This window comes from Panthera leo, chromosome C2 (assembly GCF_018350215.1).
Source record: "Panthera leo isolate Ple1 chromosome C2, P.leo_Ple1_pat1.1, whole genome shotgun sequence".
Classification (NCBI taxonomy): Eukaryota; Metazoa; Chordata; class Mammalia; order Carnivora; family Felidae; genus Panthera; species Panthera leo.
Window position 1 is genome coordinate 155999112 of NC_056687.1, and position 20632 is coordinate 156019743.

At 49.2% G+C, this 20632-nt stretch overlaps 1 protein-coding gene across 1 annotated transcript in view; it reads left to right on the forward strand.

Moving 5' to 3' along the window:
- Nucleotides 1-18868, forward strand: part of TRIM71 (tripartite motif containing 71) — a 65984-nt gene extending 47116 nt beyond the window's left edge. Inside the window, exons 3-4 of the mRNA XM_042956022.1 lie at nt 10628-10762; nt 13929-18868. Of these exons, the coding sequence (XP_042811956.1) occupies nt 10628-10762; nt 13929-15380 (1587 nt within the window). The 3' untranslated portion in view covers nt 15381-18868. The remainder of the gene's footprint in view (nt 1-10627; nt 10763-13928) is intronic.
- The last annotated feature ends 1764 nt before the right edge of the window (nt 18869-20632 follow it).

Sequence of the window (20632 nt, forward strand, 5' to 3'; positions counted from 1 at the left end):
AAGGAATAGTTGTAAGAGATTTAAATTATGATAGCAGACACCAAAATAAAATCCTAGTAAGGGTTATTACATGGAAACGAAGGGGACAAGTATTAAAAAAAAAAAAAAGAAAGAAAACGCAAACTGGAGGTAGATATATTAGAAGTGATACGAGGAGGGTGCGTGAGTGGCTCAGTCGGTAAAGCGTCCGACTCTTGATTTCAGCTCAGGCTGTATCTGTCTCACGGTTCAAGATTGAGCCCTGTGCCCGGCTCTGCACTGATAGCATGGAGCCTGCTTGGGATTTTGTCTACCTCTCTCTGCCCCTGCCCTGCTGGCTGGCATGCTTGCTTGCTCTCTCTCTCTCTCTCTCTCAAAAATACACTTAAAAGAAGCAATACAAGAAACTTAGGCATAATTTTAAAGTTTTTATTTTTTGTAAGTAATCTCTACACCCAACATGGGGCTTGAACTCACGACCCTGAGATCAAGAGTCACATGCGCTTCTGACTGAGCCAGCCAGGTGCCCCCAAAATGCATGCATGTTAATAGGAGAACAGCAAACTGGCAAATGGGGCAGAGAAATAGTTACTCTGAAAAGATCATAATCAGTAGGCACAACTTGTAGGAAGGAAGAGACAACACAGGTGAAGGAATGAAAGGGCTGCAGACACCTTGCAAAGACACAGTCTGACCACTTCATATAAAGTACAGAAGTGTATTCAGCCTGAGCAGTAGCCAGTTATAATGACACCGGAGCACTATTTTGGATAAGTGACGGAGTAAGTACACCACACGTGATCTTTGTGAGTGGGAGAGCATGTTTTGAGAAATATCCAGAGCTTTAAATATGGAAGGAACTCCGTCCTCTTAATAGGAATCTCCAAGGCCGTGTCCTACATCCTGAAGGTGCAGCTTGTACCGGTAGGAAAGGTCAACAATAGGAATTAAGGTTTTTCAGCCCCTTACATTCATAGAGTTTGGGATCACATTATAATACAGTGTTAACTAAAACTAGGAAACCCTGGAATTGGTCCAGGAAAAATTATGCAAAACGAGTAAAGATGCATAAAAAAAATTATGGGAGGAAGTAGAAATAAGCCAAAATAAGAATAGTGGCGTTTTGCTGATTATGGTGGGACTGAGGCAGTTTTCTTTCCCCCAGTTTTATTGAGGGAAATGGATATTCAATGAACTGTACGTATTGAAAGCATATGAACACATATATATTCAACGTGTATTTCACCCATGAAAACACAACTATGTCAAGGTTAGGAACATGTTTATCACCGTCAAGTGTTTTCTTAAATTCTTGTGATAGTACCTGCTTTCCAGGTCCCAAGCAATTTATTCATCCCCATTCTGTCATCGTTTAGGATTTTGTTTGTTTTAATCCGGGAGGAAATGAATTTAGCCATGAGTAACAGGCCTTCACTCTGCTCCCAAATGTGGTAGCTTAAATATGCAAGGCGTTAATTTCTCCTGTTTCCAAAAGTTCTTCTAGAGGTACAGATAGTCACTGGGGAGTCCTTCAGCTTTGCTTCTCCATGCCGAGGTGTTGACATTCATACCTTTGGCTACAAATGGCTGCTGCAACTCACGATATAGCATCTATATTCTGGACAATTGAAAGGAAACAGGCATGCTCCCGCCTTTTGTAGAGATTTCCTAGAAGGCTGCATGGCACTTCTCAATTGGTCAAAATCCAGTCTTTTGACTACTTCATTCGCCAGGGCGTTTTTCCTTCCAGGTGTTTATTTAAATTCCAGTTAGTTAACATACAGTGTAATATTAGTTTCAGGTTTAGGATTTAGTGATCCGTCACTTAACATACAACATCCAATGCTCATCACAAGTGCCCTTCTTAATACCCATCACCCATTTAATCTAGCCTCCCCACCCACCTTCCCCCCAGCAAACCTCAGTTCTCTATAATTCAGAGTCTGTTTTATGGTTGGCTTCTCTTTCCCCCCGCCACATGTTCACCTGTTTTGTTCCTTAAATTCCACACATGAGTGAAATCATATAGTATTTGCCTTTCTGTGACTTACTTCACTTAGCATAATAGACTCTAACTCCATCCATGGCAAGATTTCATTCTTCTTTATGGCTGAGTACTATATGTATATGTATATATACTATATGTGTGTGTGTATATATGTATATATATATATATATATATATGTGTGTGTATATATATATATATGTGTGTATATATATATGTATACACACATACATACACACACACACACACACACCACATCTTCTTTATTCGTTCATCGGTCGATGGACATTTGGACTCTTTTCATAGCTTGGCTATCATTGATAATGCTGCTATGTATAACAGCAGGGTGCATATATTTCCTTGAATCAGTGTCTCTGTGTCCTTTGGGTAAATTCCTAGCAGTGCAATTGGTGGATCACAGGGTAGTTCTATTTTTAATTTTTTTCAGGAACCTCCACACTTTCCAGAGCGGCTGCACCAGTTTGCGTTCCCACCAAACAGTGCAAGAGGGTTTCCCTTTCTCTGCATCCTCGCCAACATCTGTTATTTCCTGTGCTGTTAATTTTAGCCATTTGCAGGGGCGTTTTGATTCAAGTTCACTAGAGCTTCTGTTACTCTTCATCTGATAACTAGTATTAGTGAGTAGTAGTGATAAGAGTAAAGTGGGTGCTGTGCACAATGGCTATCGTTGCCCTACCCTTTTCCTGACTTCCTTTATTGGACTTGAGTTGCCTACCTGGTTGAAAGGGTAAACGCCCTTCAGGTTAAACTACAGTGATAAATACCGCGCCATTTAGCACAAAAATTAGAAGGACTGAGCTTGATGACTAAGCATGACTTTCTTAAATTGCATAAGTGAAGATACATGTAAGTTAATCCAGACTCTCTGGAGTACCTTGCTTCCCTGACTTCTGTTTGTTTGATCACTTTAATAGCCCATGCACCCTGCGGCAGTGGAAAGTCTATCCCAAGGAATATCTGCTGCTGTGGAAAGTCTATCCCAAGGAATGCTGAGGGTGGCTACTGTTTTATGTGAATTTCTACAAACCAACGCAGAAAGTAGATGAAAGAAACATTTTTTTCTGTTACAGATCTGGAAATGGAAGAACAAAATTTAGTCGTTATGCTTAAGATCCCAGATCTCCTCAGCCATAGGCCTTGTCTTTTCACCAGTAAGAATGAACAGTCCTGGGGCGCCTGGGTGGCTCAGTCGGTTAAGTGTTCGGCTTCAGCGCAGGTCATGATCTCATGGTTATTGAGTTCAAGCCCCGCGTCGGGCTCCGTGCTGACAGCTCAGAGCCTGGTGTTGGCTTACGATTCTGTGTCTCCCTGTCTCTGCCCCTCCCCAGCTTGCACTCTGTCTCTCTCAAAAACAAATAGACATTAAAAAAAAAATTTCAAGTGAACCGTCCCTGTTTCCTGAGCTCTACTCTGTTTTAGGCACTGGAACAGGCACTTTCTCCAGTATGTGAGGTTTGGGTGTTTGTTCCATTTGGCAGAGAGAAAATTGTGCTTGAAAGCGACTAAGCAACCCCCCAGAAGTCCCACTGGCAATGAGTGGGGGGATTGCAGTTTGAGTCCAAAACTGATGGTCACCTACCTCTCATTGGGGAGGCAGCTGTGCCCCCGCCTTCCCTTCTTGTGCGTGTGCACACAGTGTACACAAATGTGAGGGACTCGAGTGCACCGTGGCCTAATTGACATTTTTCCCAGGCGGTCTTCATGAGGATCCTTGGTTGCAGTTGAATGAAAGGAGAGGAATAGTCTCAGGGGACCGGGTAGAACACGGATGGATTGGGCTTCGGGTGTCCAGGGACTCAGACCTTGGTGCCAGCACTCGGTCTCTTAGCTCTGCCTCTCTCCATGGTGGCCTCGTTCTTGCTGTTGAACGTGGTGGCCATACACGGAGATGCCTTCCACTCTTGCAGTATTGCAGCAAGCTATCCTCAGGGGAAGAGTTTTCCTTTTCCTCTCTTCTCCCTGTTGGGGAGAGGTTGGAACCTCCATTTGTAAAATTGCAGGGAAGGGCCCTTGATTGACCTGGCCTCCTTCATTCCTCCTTGGGCACTGCACCTGGAGGCACTATGATTGGAAACTTCCTTTGGACTAAATGAATGAGCACGAACACATCCCATAAGTAAAGGATACTACAGCCAAATCTGCAGTCAGATTTAAGTTCTTACCAGCCTTACCTTTGCATGAGTATCCATGACCGTTCACAATATATCTGAACTCCGTACAACTTGGGACTTGTGCGTTTTCATTTCCTTCTTACCAGCTTTTGTTTATAAAAGACTTTTAAGAGCTCCATTCCCTTTCTTCAAACAGGCACATTTATCCATTATTAAATTACAAGTGTTGGATGTACAGTTGACTGAACCACGGTTCCTGAGATATAACTCTGAGAGACTCACTACTTGTTTTTATTTAGCTTGAGACACTTAGTTCCAGAAAAAAAAAAACACCCAGAAGCAAATCCTTCAATTAATTCTATTTAATCCTGTATAGAGAATTAACTCTGACAAAGGGTCTAGAGTTATCTACAATGAAGGAAGCATGAAAGATGTCTGTAGTGTACCTCATCGATGTTTTAAGACTGATCACTCGATTTTTATGGCTTTTTAAAACCTTTTATTACTTCAACTTTGACTCTTCCTGGAAGTAAAACTTTTTGGTCACTTATGTAATTAGAGGATTTCATAAGGTGCACTGATTCCCTGGGGTGGGAGAGATGTCTATAATCAGGATCAAGACACAAGTTGCTCTCGTAAAGGGAGCCTTGATTTTTCAATTAATGTATTTATCGCACTTAAGATGTCATTGGTTGTAATATGCACATTTATTTTAGATGTACCTCACAAAGGGAAAGCCCCACTGACAGTTTTAAGATGAGTCTTAGTTTTGTTTTTTTAAACTTTAATTTTTTTTTTTTAACGTTTATTTATTTTTGAGACAGAGAGAGACAGAGCATGAACGGGGGAGGGGCAGAGAGAGAGGGAGACACAGAATCGGAAGCAGGCGGAAGCAGGCTCCAGGCTCCAAGCCATCAGCCCAGAGCCCGACGCGGGGCTCGAACTCACGGACCGCGAGATCGTGACCTGAGCTGAAGTCAGACACTTAACCGACTGAGCCACCCAGGCGCCCCAAGATGAGTCTTAGTTTCAAAGTATTAAATGTGATAAAATTACATTTTAGAGTGAACTACAGTATCTCCCATGTCCAGTTTTGTGCTCTGTGAGTTTGCAGGTGACATTGGCATTCTCTGGTATTCTTCTGCCTGTTGGGACACCAATGATACCAGTCACCTGGCCACCCCTGTTTCCCCTAACAGATATCATTAATCGCTTTCTGTACTCTTCCCTCGGAAACCCAGTTGGCCTCCACACTGACTGACCAGCACTCGGCTGGCACACTGATTTGCCTACCCAGATGGAGACCCTCAGCTTTCAGATGTTAGACTGGACCTGCCAGCTCTAAATGACAACATTGGGGTGCCTGCATGGCTCAGTCAGTTACACATCTGGCTCAGGTCCCATGAGATCAAGCCTGGTTGGGATTGTCTCTCTCCCTCTCTGCCCCTCCTTCGCTCACACATGGTTCTGAGCACTCATTCTCTCTCTCTCTCTCTCTCTCTCTCTCTCTCTCTCTCTCTCTCTCAAAATAAAGGTTTAAGAGATAACGAGGGGCGCCTGGGCAGCTCTGTCAGTTGAGCATCCAACTTTGGCTCAGGTCGTTATTTCATCGTTCATTGGTTCGAGCCCTGCGTTAGGCTCTGTGCTGACAGCTCAGTGCTTGAAGCCTACTTTGGATTCTGTGTCTCCTTCCCTGCCCCTCTCTCTCTCTCTCTCCCTCCCTCCCTCTCTCTCTCTCTCTCTCTCTCTCTCAAAAACGAATAAACATTTGAAAAAATTAAAAAGGATAACATTTTTCTGGGGTGCCTGGGTGGCTCGGCTGGTTGAGCGTGCAACTTCAGGTCAGGTCATGACCTCATGGTTGGTGAGTTTGAGCCCCATGTCAGGCTCTCTGCTGTCTGCTCAGAGCCTGCTTCAGATCCTCTGTCTCCCTCTCTCTGCCCCTCCCCTGCTTGTGCACGCGCTGTTCTCTTTCTTTCAAAAGTAAATCGAAAAAAAAAAAAAAAAGGAAAAAAATAACATTCTTCTCTAGCTGCATGCTTGTTGGGTAATTTTTGTTTTCCCTTCTTTAATGTAAGTTGAATGTTTCTGCTTTTGAAATTTACCTAGCCCTTTTACCCACTGTCATTTCCCCCCTCCCACCTGCTCCTTGTTTCCTCCAAATGCCCTGTTTAGATAATGGAAACTAGTTCAGCAGGTCCTGGTCTGCACATCTTGGAATGTGGCGCTTGACCGGACTTTATATGATTAGGAAAAGGACGCTATATTTTGTCTCTGCACGTAGGACTTTTATGACTCTCAACCCAGGGAATGAGCCTATCCTTGCGCACTTGGGGATCGCTCAAGTTACAGTAAGAGCTTTGTACCCCTTCTACCTGATTGAAAAATAGAAGAAGCCGTCCTCGTCATAGAAGGGAAATCGAGACCCGAGGGCCTGCTAGGGACCTGGCAGGGAGCAGGCCTGGCTAGGAGACAGTAGGGAGAGAGGCAAATAGACACTCGTAGCCAAAGAGGGTGGTCCTTGCTCTGTCCTGCAGGAGGTTCTTGTCCTGCGGGAACGTAAGCCCGTTACTTCCATTTCCTGTGGTTTTTATGGAGAATCAGTCGGTATATGATACGGCGTTGGTATAAATAGCAGCTTGCCGCCTCTGCTTTCCGTTGAGGAAGCTAAGAAATCTATGGGCAAAGGCTTGGTTGCCTCGGTCATGTATTGACTGGGACGCCAGCTAATGCATCTGAAAACAGGGTGTGTGGGTTACTAAGGTATACTCTGCACGGAATCTGACCCCTTCGCACTTGTGCCGTGTGGTGCTGGGCTGCGGCCCTGCAAACGGCGTGTCCGGAAGTCGGGAAAAGGGACTTCCTTCTTTCATTTGCCTTCCTGCTCGTAGCAGCATTTCTTCGCCCTGGCAGCAGAGGTTAGTTCAGTTTCCAGCTTTTGCCACTCCCAGAATGAGCTGGGCATGGCCCCTGGTCCCTGCTTGTAACCGCGTCTCTTCTCTGTGTCCTCCTGGCCCAAGGGTGGAGGCTGCTTACCAGTTACGGTCTGCCTCTCGGCCTCCATATGCCCTTTGCCCTGACGGTTCTCCACTTCCTGTTTAACCAGATTCTCACACTAAATCATCTCTGTTTAAAAAAGTCTGTTGAGGGGCGCCTGGGTGGCGCAGTCGGTTGAGCGTCCGACTTCAGCCAGGTCACGATCTTGCGGTCCGTGAGTTCGAGCCCCGCGTCAGGCTCTGGGCTGATGGCTCGGAACCTGGAGCCTGTTTCCGATTCTGTGTCTCCCTCTCTCTCTGCCCCTCCCCCGTTCATGCTCTGTCTCTCTCTGTCCCAAAAATAAATAAAAAATGTTGAAAAAAATTAAAAAAAAAAAAAAAAAAAAAAAGTCTGTTGAGGTTTCCCATTTTCTGAATCCATCCTGACCGCCTGAGACCTTTGAAATCGACCTCACGCATTTAGGATACCTGTATATATGCATTCAGTGATTGATCGGTCTAAATTTTGATTGTTTGGTAATTTGGATATTTCCATCTGCTTCAGTTTGTTGGCTGCTGTTTCCTAGGGCTGCTATAAGAAATTACCATAAACTGGTGACTTAAAATAGGAATTTATTCATGCATGATTCTGGGGGCTAGGAGTCCGAAATCAAGGTGTCAACATGGCTGTGCTCTGAAGGCTTTAGGGAAGAACCACTCCTTGCCTTCTCCAAGCTTCTGGTAGTCACCAGCACTGCTTGGTTTTCCTTGGCTTGTACCTGCACGGCTCCTAATTCTTGTCCCTGTTGTCATGTGGTCTTTCTCTGCGTGTCTGTGTCTTTACGTGGCCTTATGTGATGATCCCTCATTGGATTTAGGACTCCCTCTAGTCCAACATGACCACATCGTAACTCGTCAGCCTGAAATTGGGGGACGCAATATATTTTTTTAAATATTGATTTATATTTTTTAAACCTTTTTTGATCTTTCACATTTACTTATTATTGAGAGACAGAGAGACATAGAGTGTGAGCAGGAGAGGGACAGAGAGAGGGGGAGACACAGAATCTGAAGCAGGCTCCAGGCTCTGAGCTGTCAGCACAGAGCCTCGAACTCAGGAGCCATGAAATTCATGACCTGAGCTGAAGTCAGCCTTAACCAACTCAGCCACCCGGGCTCCCTGAGAGAGAGGGAGGGAGGGAGGGAGAGAAAGAGAGGGAGAGAGCGAGCGAGCAGGGAAGGGGCAGAGAGAAAGGGAGACAGAGAATCCGAAGCAGGCTGCAGGCACAGAGCCGGACACGGGGCTCGAACTCACAAACTGCGAGGTCATGACCTGAGCCTAAGTCGGATCCTTAACCAACTGAGCTGCCCGGGCGCCCCTAATAGTGATTTATTTTTGAGAGCGAGAGAGAGCATGCAAGCAGGGGTGGGGCACAGGGGGTGGGGTAGAGGATCCAAGGTGGACTTCACACTGACAGCAGAGAGCCTGACCTCAGGCTTGAACTCACAAACCATGAGATCGTGACCTGAGCCGAAGTTGGATGCTTAACCAACTGAGCGCCCAGGTGCCCCTGGGGGAGACAGTATTTAACCCAATATACTTACCTAGTGCTTTGTTAAAATAATGGCCATGGCCGTAGACATTAGCACGGGTAAAACAGATCATGGACTGCGTAACTAGCCCCGCATTTCGTTTGATATGCAACGCAATGACACTTAGGTAGGAAAGGTGGAACAGAAACACGGGAAGGGGTCGTTCACTGCCAGTTTCAGGAAGGAAGTGGCATCTGAGCTGAGTTGTAAAATGTAGGCCGAATTTGGAAGAGACTGCATTCCAAGCCAGGGATAGTCACTGAGCATTCCAGGTCTGCCCAAGTGCCACCTCTGATCAGCTCAGTGGATTGTTAGGCCTCACAGGGATTGGGGCAGAGGATGCCATGAGCAGTCAGCCCCGTCAGGCAAGGGTGCTTTGGCGGCAGTTGTGACGTGAGTGTGGCTTTCATGCCATTGCGCGTCACCTAGACTGAGAGCATTAACGGGGGGATTCCCTGTTGTAAGCGACTGTTTAAAAGGAAGCATAGTCCTACAAATGAGGGTGCTCATATGTGTTGTTGGGTTCCATTTATGTGAACCATCCAGAAGAGACAGTGGTGTGGAGACAGAAGGGTATGGGCGCCGTGGGGAGAAGGGAGGTGGAAGACTGCCTAGTGGGTGTGGAAGTGTGCGGGACTAGGTGGCTGTGATGCTTACATAACTCAGAAGGTGCTAAATACCACTGCATTTTATGGCCTACGTCTGTTACCACAATTTAAAAACAAAATTGGGCAGGAAGTGTGCGTGGGCCTAGGTGCAGGACTGTGCCTGGAAGCCGGGAGGTCCGTGGGATGAAGGGGAAGCATGCTTGAGGTTCCCCTGCAGGTGTTGATCTGCTGAGCGCTGTTGATAAGGTAAACACGATGTCCTACTCGGCCAGGTGCTGTGCTGAGCTCCCTCTGTGGATTATCCCGCCTTTCCCTCCCCTTCGCCCAGGCTGCAGAAGGCCGGGCCCCTGTCCGAGGCCTTGCAACTACTGGAACGTGAAGCTGGGGTCTGAAATTGGGGTACCCGACTCCTAGGATGACTCCAGCCTGCTTTGCCCAAGACTGCCTCAGTTGTATCCTCCTCGTGCTGGAACCCCTTGGTCCAGGGTGTGCCCGTGGTTGGTTCCTGAGCCCAGACCAGGCTCCAAACCCTTGGTGCTCCTCTAGGCCCCTCCTAATTTGGGACACCCACCCTAGGACCTGTTGAGCACCGTCAGCGGTTTGGAATCCCTGATTTCATACCTCAGTATCTCAAAGAAATCCTTGTGGCTTTTCAGGACACATCATGTAATATTAATGAAAACACTGGGCCTTCTGTCTTGATTAATTTTTTATGAACAATAATACGTCTGATTAAACTGGTTGCTTTACTAGGGCTGCTGGTCCAGGGTGGGGCACACGGTGGTGCGGAGATGGTCTGGCGAGCTGGCTTGACCACAGGGCGCGCACGGTTTCTCTGGCAGAGCAGACGGTCCCCTGGGTCACTTGGGGCTGGTGCTGGCTGGAATGAGCTGAGCTGCTCATGCTTTGACAGCAACGGGAGGCCTGCAGCTCCCCCACACCTTCGCCTGAGGGCTGTGCCGGCCTGCGGGGTCTTCCCTGGTGGCCAGTAAGGCCAGAAAGTCTGTGGGGAGTGGCACATTTCACATCCGATCCTCCTTCCCGGTTTTGGGCCGGGGCCCCGCCACCCTGGGCTCCCGGTGTCAGAGTAGCTCTTAACGGTCCTGAGGTTCGCTGTGTAGGTGCCGTTTCCCAAACACGAGGAAATCCGGCGCTTGCCCGCACCTCCCTCGGTTCCATGTCGGACAGGGGCACTCTCTCCCTGCGTGCCTGCTTTCTTTCCAGGGAAGCGGGCCAAGTGGTCCCGGGGCCCAGGCTGTGAGCTTTTCGGGTCTCTGACCTGCACGGAGCAGCGGAGGTCCTCCTAACGCCGTGAGCTTGTTCTTGGTTTTCCAGCTGAGCATCGAGCAGGCCCAGACGGTGGCAGAACAGGTGGAGATGAAGGCCAAGGTGGTACAGTCGGAGGTCAAAGCCGTGACTGCGCGGCACAAGAAGGCCCTGGAGGAACGGGAGTGTGAGCTGCTGTGGAAGGTAAGGGGAGCTCGTGCACCCCTGCCCCGGCCTCCGCGGCCGTTGGGTTTTCCGTGAGCTGCAGGGAACCCGTGAGGATTTGAGCGTCTGCTCGCTTCCAGACCCCAGCTGGAAGCCGGGAGGTTCTCCACGAAGGTGGTTGGGTATCCTCAAAAGGAGACCGAGAGAAGGGGGCACCGTCGAGAATGTTACGAAAGCAAGCAGGTGGGAAGCATCCTTGATTTTGGTGTCCTGCCTGGTTGTACCAACTGACCCCCCGTTTCCCACTTGGGAGGGCGACACACGTGTGCCCGCTCTTTAGATGGAATCAGCTGGAAGGAGCCGTCTCCCCACCGAACTCTTCATGCCCACATTTTCTTCTCCTCGGAAGAGGAGAGAATCTGTTGCCTGTGAATGGGTCTGAACTTCAAGCCAGTTCAGCTGTAATCACGGTCTCTTAATACATGAATGAGACCATACACGTTGCTGAGTAAAAAGGGTGCACTTAGGTGTGTGCGTGCTCGTTTTAATCATCTAAACTATGTGAAGGGACAGATGGGATCTCAGTTTCTGAAAGTGATCCTCACCAGTCACTATGCCCTAAAATGTTCTGGAAGGCTGCGTTGGAGTTGTGCATGGCATTTTCCATTTAGTTAGCTCACAGCCAATTGCTTTCTTGCCTCTGCTGGCTTCTCAGGAAATAGGACTCAGTTGCCTTTTGATGAGAAGTGAAGAATCCTTGGGTAGAAGAAGTCTCAAGATTTTATTCAGCACATATTTTGTGGAGGCACCTTTGCGGGCCTGACATGGTTTTCGGACACTCACGTGCCCCCATGGTCTGCCAGGCTCATGCCACCCACGACTGTTAATTATAACTGAAAGGGGCCCGCTTTGTGCAACCTGAGAGCTCTCTGGGGAACTCTGCCACAAACTCGCTCTTCAGGATTTGCTGATGAAAAGGCCTTTGTGCGGAGGAGTTTCTCTGCGCATCTCACCTTAGGTACCCTCCCTCCTGTGAGGCCGACTCCTGCCCTCTCCCTAAAGGCAGTTCTCTTTCAGGGGGCTTGGAAAGCAAGTTTTTAGTCTTGGAGAAGCAAATTTGGAAGAAGGTCAGTCTCTTTTTGCAATATACTTTGTTTCTACCTCATTTCTAAAAACTCATTCTCCGATAACCTCTGAAACAAGCTCCCTCGTTTGGAACACAGGTACCTAAGTCCCATTTGTCTTTACTTTTTATTATTATGCCTCGCCCTCCAAATTTTGTGGGAGTGCTACTCTCGTACTAATTACTGCCTTTCCGCCCTCCCAGCAAAGCTTTCCTGCCTGTCTCTGCTCGGATACTTCTTTGTTATACAACATCTAATTTTCTTGCATCACGCATTACTGAAGGGATTTGAGTGCCAGGTGACCCGGTTTTGTGTATCTAGGTGTTTTTTCATGCCTGTGGCTTACACATTTCCAGGGGATTCGGCTACCTTGTGGGATTAGCTGCAGCCACCTCCTTGAGAGATCCAAACCAAAGGCCAGAGGTTTGGCCCAGCGCAAAAACAAAGGAGAAAGCTGCTCTTTGATCTGTCCCCACACGTGTCCTGCTCCCAGAGCCGACAGATGGAAAATCATGAATGGGTCAAAAATCACATCATTGCCTCCACCAAGGGAAGATCGGACTGAAATCCAGGCCCCCCCCAGCAGGAGACCCTTATTCTGAAATAGTCTTTCTGTGGTATTGTCATCAGTAGAGCTCTCAGAAGTCGTGATTCTGTCTGCAAAATGGCACGAGTCAGCTGGGTGGCACCTTAAATCACTTTAAGTTGGAGGACTTTTACTGATCTGATGCAGAAACATGGAGAAGTGGCTCTCTTTCATTGGTCAGAGTGAACCCCACGCTCCCAAGTAGAGTGGCTTGAGACCCTCAGAAGCAGGGATTATTTGGGGCAGGTCTGATTTCAGGTTTGTAGATCACAGCAATTTAGATTTAAAGGGCTCCTTTGGAAATACAGGCCAGTGGTTTCCAAAGACTGATCTCCAAATTTGGGGTGTGTGGGCCTTTCTGTGGAGGCAGAAAACCGTGGAGACGGGATGTGTGGCCGGGCAAGGGGGTACAGGCTGTAATCTTGAATTAGGTTCTCAACAAATCCCTTCACTCCCTCCACATACAGTCCTTCTTCCTCTCAGGGGCGGGGGCCGTAGAGAGAGGGAGAAATCTTTGAAGACACTGCAGGCTCTGTGGCTGCACTGAAAATTCAGCCCTTCGGGAGTGCAAGACTGGCCTTGTGTCCACTGGGAGGTCCTGCTGCTGAGGACAAAGACCTTCCTCTCTGTTGGTCATTATGCACCCCCAGTGCCTGGCACAAAGCAGGTGCTCCGTAAGCATTTGTTTTGTGGCTCTTCTTCGCTTTTGATTTTGATTTTATTATTCCAGGAATAATGAGAGAACTCCATATGTCCTTTTCCCAGATTTACTGATCATTTTACATTTTGACCCGTTCTCGCCATTCTACGCGTGCACTCTGTATGTGCTTCGAGCGAGAGTCAGTTGGCACGTTGTGGACAGGATGCCTCTTTACCCTCAAACGCTTCTGTGTTTATTTCCTCTGAGCAAGGGCATTCTCTTACATCATCGCAGTTACTCAAATTCAGGAAGTTCAGCCCTGGAACCATGCTAGTATCTGACCCCTCGGTCCCTGCTCTGTGTGCGGCAGCCCTGTTCTGTGGGGTCTTTTCCTTTTTGTTTGAGAGAGAGAGCACACGGGTGGAGGAGGGGTGGAGGGAGCCGGGCGGGACAGGGGAAGGGAGCGAGGATCTCGAGCAGGCTCCATGCCTAGCCTGAGCCCTCAAGCCCCAGCTTGGTCCCACGACCCCTGAGATCACGGCCTGAGCCAAAATCGAGAGTCGGATGTTTAAGGGACTAAGCCACCCGGGTGCCCCCACCCCCCCCCACCCCCCCCACCCCCCCCACCCCCGGTCCAGGATCCTGCACTGCAAGCCGTAGTCCCGTTTTCAGTCCTCTCTCGTGATCTGGGACGGTTCCTCGGCCTCCCTCCGTCCTGGGAGTGTGGCCGTTTCTGAAGAGCACAGGCCGGCCGTCCTCGTGCGGCCGCACGACGTGTGGGTCTGAGTGACCGGTGCCGGGCCGTGCGTCGCTCCCTTGCCTGCCTCAAAGCCTCCGTGCTCTCTGTCCCTGCAGGTGGAGAAGATCCGCCAGGTGAAAGCCAAGTCCCTGTACCTGCAGGTGGAGAAGCTGCGACAGAGCCTCAACAAGCTGGAGAGCACCATCAGCGCTGTGCAGCAGGTCCTGGAGGAGGGGCGGGCGCTGGACGTCCTGCTGGCCCGGGACCGCATGCTGGCCCAGGTGCAGGAGCTGAAGACCGTGCGCGGCTTCCTGCAGCCCCAGGAGGACGACCGGGTCATGTTCACGCCCCCGGACCAGGCCCTGTACCTGGCCATCAAGTCCTTCGGCTTCGTCAGCAGCGGGGCCTTCGCGCCGCTCACCAAGGCCACGGGCGACGGCCTCAAGAGGGCACTCCAGGGCAAGGTGGCCTCCTTCACCGTCGTCGGCTACGACCACGACGGGGAGCCTCGCCTCTCAGGGGGCGACCTGATGTCGGCGGTGGTCCTGGGCCCCGACGGCAACCTGTTCGGTGCCGAGGTGAGCGACCAGCAGAACGGGACGTACGTGGTGAGCTACCGGCCGCAGCTGGAGGGCGAGCACCTCGTGTCGGTCACCATGTGCAACCAGCACATCGAGAACAGCCCCTTCAAGGTGGTGGTCAAGTCGGGCCGCAGCTACGTGGGCATCGGGCTCCCGGGCCTGAGCTTCGGCAGCGAGGGCGACGGCGACGGCAAGCTGTGCCGCCCCTGGGGCGTGAGCGTGGACAAGGAGGGCTACATCGTCGTGGCCGACCGCAGCAACAACCGCATCCAGGTGTTCAAGCCGTGCGGGGCCTTCCACCACAAGTTCGGCACCCTGGGCTCCCGGCCCGGGCAGTTCGACCGGCCGGCCGGCGTGGCCTGCGACGCCTCCCGCAGGATCGTGGTGGCCGACAAGGACAATCATCGCATTCAGGTCTTCACGTTCGAGGGCCAGTTCCTGCTCAAGTTCGGCGAGAAGGGAACCAAAAACGGGCAGTTCAACTACCCTTGGGACGTGGCGGTGAACGCGGAGGGCAAGATCCTGGTCTCGGACACCCGGAACCACCGCATCCAGCTGTTCGGGCCCGACGGCGTCTTCCTGAATAAGTACGGCTTCGAGGGGGCTCTCTGGAAGCACTTTGACTCCCCCCGGGGCGTGGCCTTCAACCACGAGGGCCACTTGGTGGTGACCGACTTCAACAACCACCGGCTCCTGGTCATCCACCCCGACTGCCAGTCCGCGCGCTTCCTGGGCTCCGAGGGCACTGGCAACGGGCAGTTCCTGCGCCCGCAGGGCGTGGCCGTGGACCAGGAGGGGCGCATCATCGTGGCCGACTCCAGGAACCACCGGGTGCAGATGTTCGAGTCCAACGGCAGCTTCCTGTGCAAGTTTGGCGCCCAGGGCAGCGGCTTCGGGCAGATGGACCGCCCCTCCGGCATCGCCGTCACCCCCGACGGGATGATCGTGGTGGTGGACTTCGGCAACAATCGGATCCTCATCTTCTGATCCCGCTCTCTGGGCTTCTGTGTTGGGGTGCGCGCGTCTCCCTCTGTCTCCGTTGGAATTTCAAAGAAGAAACAGTCTCAGGGAAATTTCTTTTTTTCTTTTGTTGAAAGAGAACAAGAAGAGTACAACATTGCTTAAGTCCTACCTCATCTTTATTTTTTTTACAGATGAATGTACTTCTCTTTTCTGCAGGGATTGAGCCTGTGACGTGATAATTTCTATCTACCTCATGAATCTTTGCATTTCCTTCCCCAGCAGGCCCTCTGCCCTCCTCCCCACCCTCACTCAGTGGAGTTCACGTTTCCCTCTGACCCTCCGTGGGGCGTGATATGCACAAGCCTGGCGTCTCTGTGGCTGGGTGGGGGGCACTGGATGTGTGTGGTGGGGGTGTATTCTGTAGATTGAGCCAAGGAAACATGAAAAAACTAAGTAAAAAAAAAAAAAGAAAAACTATAAAACGTGGAAAAATAAGATTTAAAAATGCTTAATTATAGAGTATTTGTGTTCTGGAGAATACTGTGTTTTGGGGATTAGATTGTGTTGTGTGATCTTGATCTTTTTGGGGAACTTTTTTTTTGATTTTTTGTTGTTTTTTTTTTAAATGCTGCAACAGAGAACTTTTCTGTGTTCTCCTTTTATACCTCAGTGTGTTTATCATCCTGTTCAGCATCTTTTCTTATTCCTAGAAAATGTGGCTGTGTCTGTGGCTTGCTAGCCAAGAAAAGCAGACTGTCGTGTTCATATTTTAGGATATGTGATCCTTGTTTCCTTTAAGGGACGTTGGGTACACCTGCGTGTTTGTGGGTCCGAGTCATCTTACACCAGAATAGTAAAGCTGCGGGTGACATACCACCACCCGAAGAAACTTTTCTTCTCACGCTTTGGTTTCTAAAAAATAGATGTAGCTTAGGATTTTGGATTAAAAGTATTCTCAAAAGTTAAGTACTCTTAGTTTGCTGTTGGTTATCAAGTTCAGTGGAAGGAAGAAGAAAATCAACCCCGTTCTCAGAAAAGAGGGTATCCGGCCTGCCGGACCGGCTGGCTTGTGTGCGGGCGGGCAGGCGAGTGCCGAGGTAGTCCACGTAGAGCATGAGAAAGAAACAGGCGGCTACCCCGGCACTCTGAGGGAGGGTGGAGGTCAGTCCCCGGCCCCGGCTTGAATGTCGTTCTGTTAATGCTAGGTGTTTCTTTTCCTAAGAAGAGTAGGCAAAGAAACGACCTTTTACTTTAAAAGCACAATTTTTTTCCTGCTTTGGAAGTTCAGGGAAATAGAATGTTTGAAAGTCAGACGGGAACAGCTCACCCCCGCGCCCTCTGCCCGGGTCGCTTTTGCAGAGCGGTCTGCTTCCGAGCCACGCAGTAGGACCTCGTGGTTCACGTGGATTTTTTTTTCCCCCCAAAGGCCTTTGAATGTAAAGGATTTGTAAACCAAATTGCCCCAACCCAACATGTAGGATGTAATGCCTTTTGTGAAACCTCTCTCTCGGTACCAAAGAATGAACGCTTAAGCCAGGCTCCCGCTGCAGAACTGTGGGATGGCGTCCGTCACTTTACAGGGTTGGATTGTGGTCAGCCGGACTCGGGTACAGAGCCTTGTGCGTCTGGGCATTATCTGTCTTTCAGGTGGGAAGTAGGTACAGCTGACGTTCTGCTGGTGAGGACCTACGTGGGCCCCTGCATTCCCCCAAATACTGAGTAGGAACCGAATTCCAGAGTGGCGCACCTCGGGAGGAAGAGGTGGTCTCTGACGATGGGCTTACGGGGACACCTCTTGTCGAAACGGAAGGACTGACGGGTCAGTGTCTGTCCCTGTACGTACGAGAAAATTACCCTTGCAATATGGACGTAGTTCTAAACGAACAGGAAGAGCTAACATGTGCAGAAATGTGTTTTCTTCCTCCCGGAGGAAGAAAGGGTGCCGGGGGCAGCGTAGCGAGCCAATCATTGGTCTCCTGGACATGTGCCACTTTCAGGGGACCCTAGGTCTTCCCCGTCGCGTTAGAGCAGGGTTTCTGAATGACCAATGTGGGGAAAAACTCATGAAGGAGAACCGCATGCAATAAAGGATCCAAAAATTGGAAAGTAGCTTCCAACTGCTACCTCCCGGCTGCTGTGTTTCAGGGGGAGGAGGCGTCAGGAAATCCTGTTTTGGAAAACCGCCTTTTACTGAAGCATTTGGTATTGAGTCCTTCCCTAGTTCCTATTCAGTTGCCTCTTATTTGCCCCTAGGTTCTAAGTTCTTTGGTAAAGGGTTTGTATAATTAAACATTTTTGTTTTTTATTTTGGAATAACTCGGTGCTGACCCTCCTCCCTTCGCCTTCTCCCCCCAACCACCCAACAAACCACCCTTTAAACACCAAAGACAACTGGTTTTAAATGCTTACGAAACTTTATTTTGAAGAAATGGGTCTTGGAAATTCTTAGAAATGTTCTCGGAAACCTGGGATGAGTTACTTCAGGTAGTCACTACCTTTGAGTCTCCCATCTGTGTTCTGATCTGCCCTTCCCGGGGCCCCCGTAAGTGGGGGGCTCGCGGGACCCGAGTGAGAACTTCTCTTGGTGAGTGGCGGTAACGTGAAACTGCTAAGTTAGCATTTCTCTGTGGATTTGGTTGTAAAGCCAGGGTTTCCACACGGGACCGAAATGATCGGGTCTTAGTTAATATTAATAGACTGACCAGTTTGCAGGCTCAAAGCTCGTAGGTCCCCCCTCCGGAATCAGTGTGGAGGTACGAGGTGCTGCCTCTTGCCCTCGGGGGCGGGACACCTCCTTACCTTCCTGCACCCCGAACTGGGCATCGCTGCCATTTGAGAAGCATGGTCACACTTGGGAAGCTTTTGTTTCTAAAACACTGGCCGTCTGTGGCTGCCCATGATTGACTCCTGACCCACAGGGATCGGTGCGAAGCACTTGGGAGTGTGTTTGTTGTACAAGGTGGAATGCTCCAAATCAAAGAGCGAGGAGAAGAGCCAACATTTGGGACTCTGGTGTGAGTGAGGCCGCTCAAAATAAGGGTTTTTAACTGGATATCTCCTGCCCGTTTATGAGGTGATGCTAGGGTAGGTAGGAATTGGGTCGAGGAGAGGAGTCTTGAACTTGAACATGGTGAAAAGATAAGGTCGTGGGTGCTGCGAAGGAGGAAGGAGTATAAACTGTTTCTAATGAGTAAATGTGCTGTTCAGACAATAATCCCCATGTTTGTCTGATCTGGTCAGGTGGCAGGGTGGCATGGGGCGCAAGGTCGGTTTATGCTTGGACAAGATCCCAATTGCATTTGGGTATGTAAGTTTGGGTATCGAGATGGCTAAATAAACCGTGGATAAAAACCACTTTTGGTTGACAGAGTTGACATTTCAGAAGTGTTAGTCTTTAAAAAAAAAAAAAAAAGTCTTCTCTCTGTAAACTTGGTCACGAGAAGCAGTGCTGTCTGGGAAACCTGTGCTCTAGTGTGGCCGGCAGGTGGCAGGTGATTTCGCCGGAGCCCGTGGTCCCCAAGTGCACGCGAGCTCCTTGATTGACGGATGCCCTTAAGTCTAACTTATTTGGGGAAACACCTACAAGGGTACCATAAACAATCTAAATTGTGTGTTGGGCCAAAAGAGTCGCCAGATTGAGGCACTTTGATGGAGTTCTAAGAGAATGGCTTGAGATCGGCTCGTCCGGTTTCGTTCTAGTTAAGCCAAAGCTTAATGATTTCAGGAGGGAAGTCTTTTTAGGCTTGAAGCAGCAGAATACTGTTTGTGTATGTGTTGTCTTCCCTTTTGGAAGATTCTACAATTGTTGTGTTCTGGTAGATAGCGAAAGATACGCCAAAGTTCTACGCTTGTTTTTCTGTTTGAAAACAAAAATCCAGTGGTGCCAAAAAGTACTTAGGGTATTTATTGAAAACATCACTCTCCTTGATTTTCCCACAGTCTGGGGCTGTATAAAAGTCAAACGCTTGTGCTCCGTGTGAGGATGCCCTAAAGCCAGGCCCTCCTGGAACTCGAGCTCTCTCTGGCTTCCTGCAGGCCAACGGCACGGGACGCACATCCCCTTCCACACCACACCATTTGCTCGTGTTTAGTTTCTACCTCACTGTTGGCGAAAGTCATCTACCTCATGTTCGCATCTAACGGGTCTCTGAAAGGCATAGTATTAGTCCCTGGGAGGGTGGGGGGAGGGGGAGGCGGTGGGAAGCTGCCTCTGGAAGAAAACGTTTTTCTGAATCCAGAACTGATTTCTCCCAGGAGAAACGTTTGATTGACCTTGAAAAAGAAACTTTGAACCCAGATATTCCCGTGCTCAGGCCAACGTAGTCCTCAATCCCAAGTATTACTTACGATCTGGCCTCTCCACCCCAGTAGAAAGTACGCACGCCATCACCTGGTCGCTCAGTATTACGAAGCTACTGGTTCGCCTGACCTGTGTGAGGACCTAACTGCAAATAAAGACCTTTAGGTCTCTTTCTCTCTTCAAGAGAAAACTATTTTATCTCTAGTTTGAATGTCTGCAAATGGACCCTTTTAGGAGCAGTTCTAAGGATCTAGTTGTTGCAAACCTCAAATGTTCGAAGGGAACGGGAATCCTTTAGCCTTCATGATTGTATGTGTACCTTTTCTGGACCCAGCAGGGTGTTCATCACCATGACCTTGCGGCGGCCACTGCTTTACTGAACAGTGACTGGGTGAAGTGTGTGTTGCTCTTTTGTTTTGTGTCTAATTGTTTTTTTCCCTACCAAAGGTAACATGTTGACGGGTTGTTCTTTCCTTTGTTCTTTTTTTTGTTTATTAAATACTTGATGAAGTCGAAGCACACTACCATGATATGCTGTGTTGTGTCTCCACCTCTCTCCTGCCCCTAGTCCATTTGTGTCTTGGTTGGAAGAGAGGGTCCTAAGACCACTGTGATTGCTACGAATTGGGTTTAAAAATGTCATGGTGAAGAAATACCTCAGTGATGTCTCTTTTTAAAACCGATCTTACGGGTTCACAAGCCAGCCTGGTGGGATGTTTTCCATCATCACTTAACCAGTAATGGTTCTAAAAGTTTTGTGTATCCACACGGTCTTAGACCTCCTTTTAATGATTGTATTAACTCCCAAGCTCAGGTAGTATTTTCCTTAAGGCTCTGTCTCAGAGCACACTGACTGAATGTTAACGTGTGTAGCAAAGCGTTTACTTTCTTTAAATAACCGGCTCTGTCTCAGTCCTTTATGTGTCTAGCAGTCTGTGTAGTTGGTTTTCTTCAGAGGAAGGTTTTTCACGTTTCT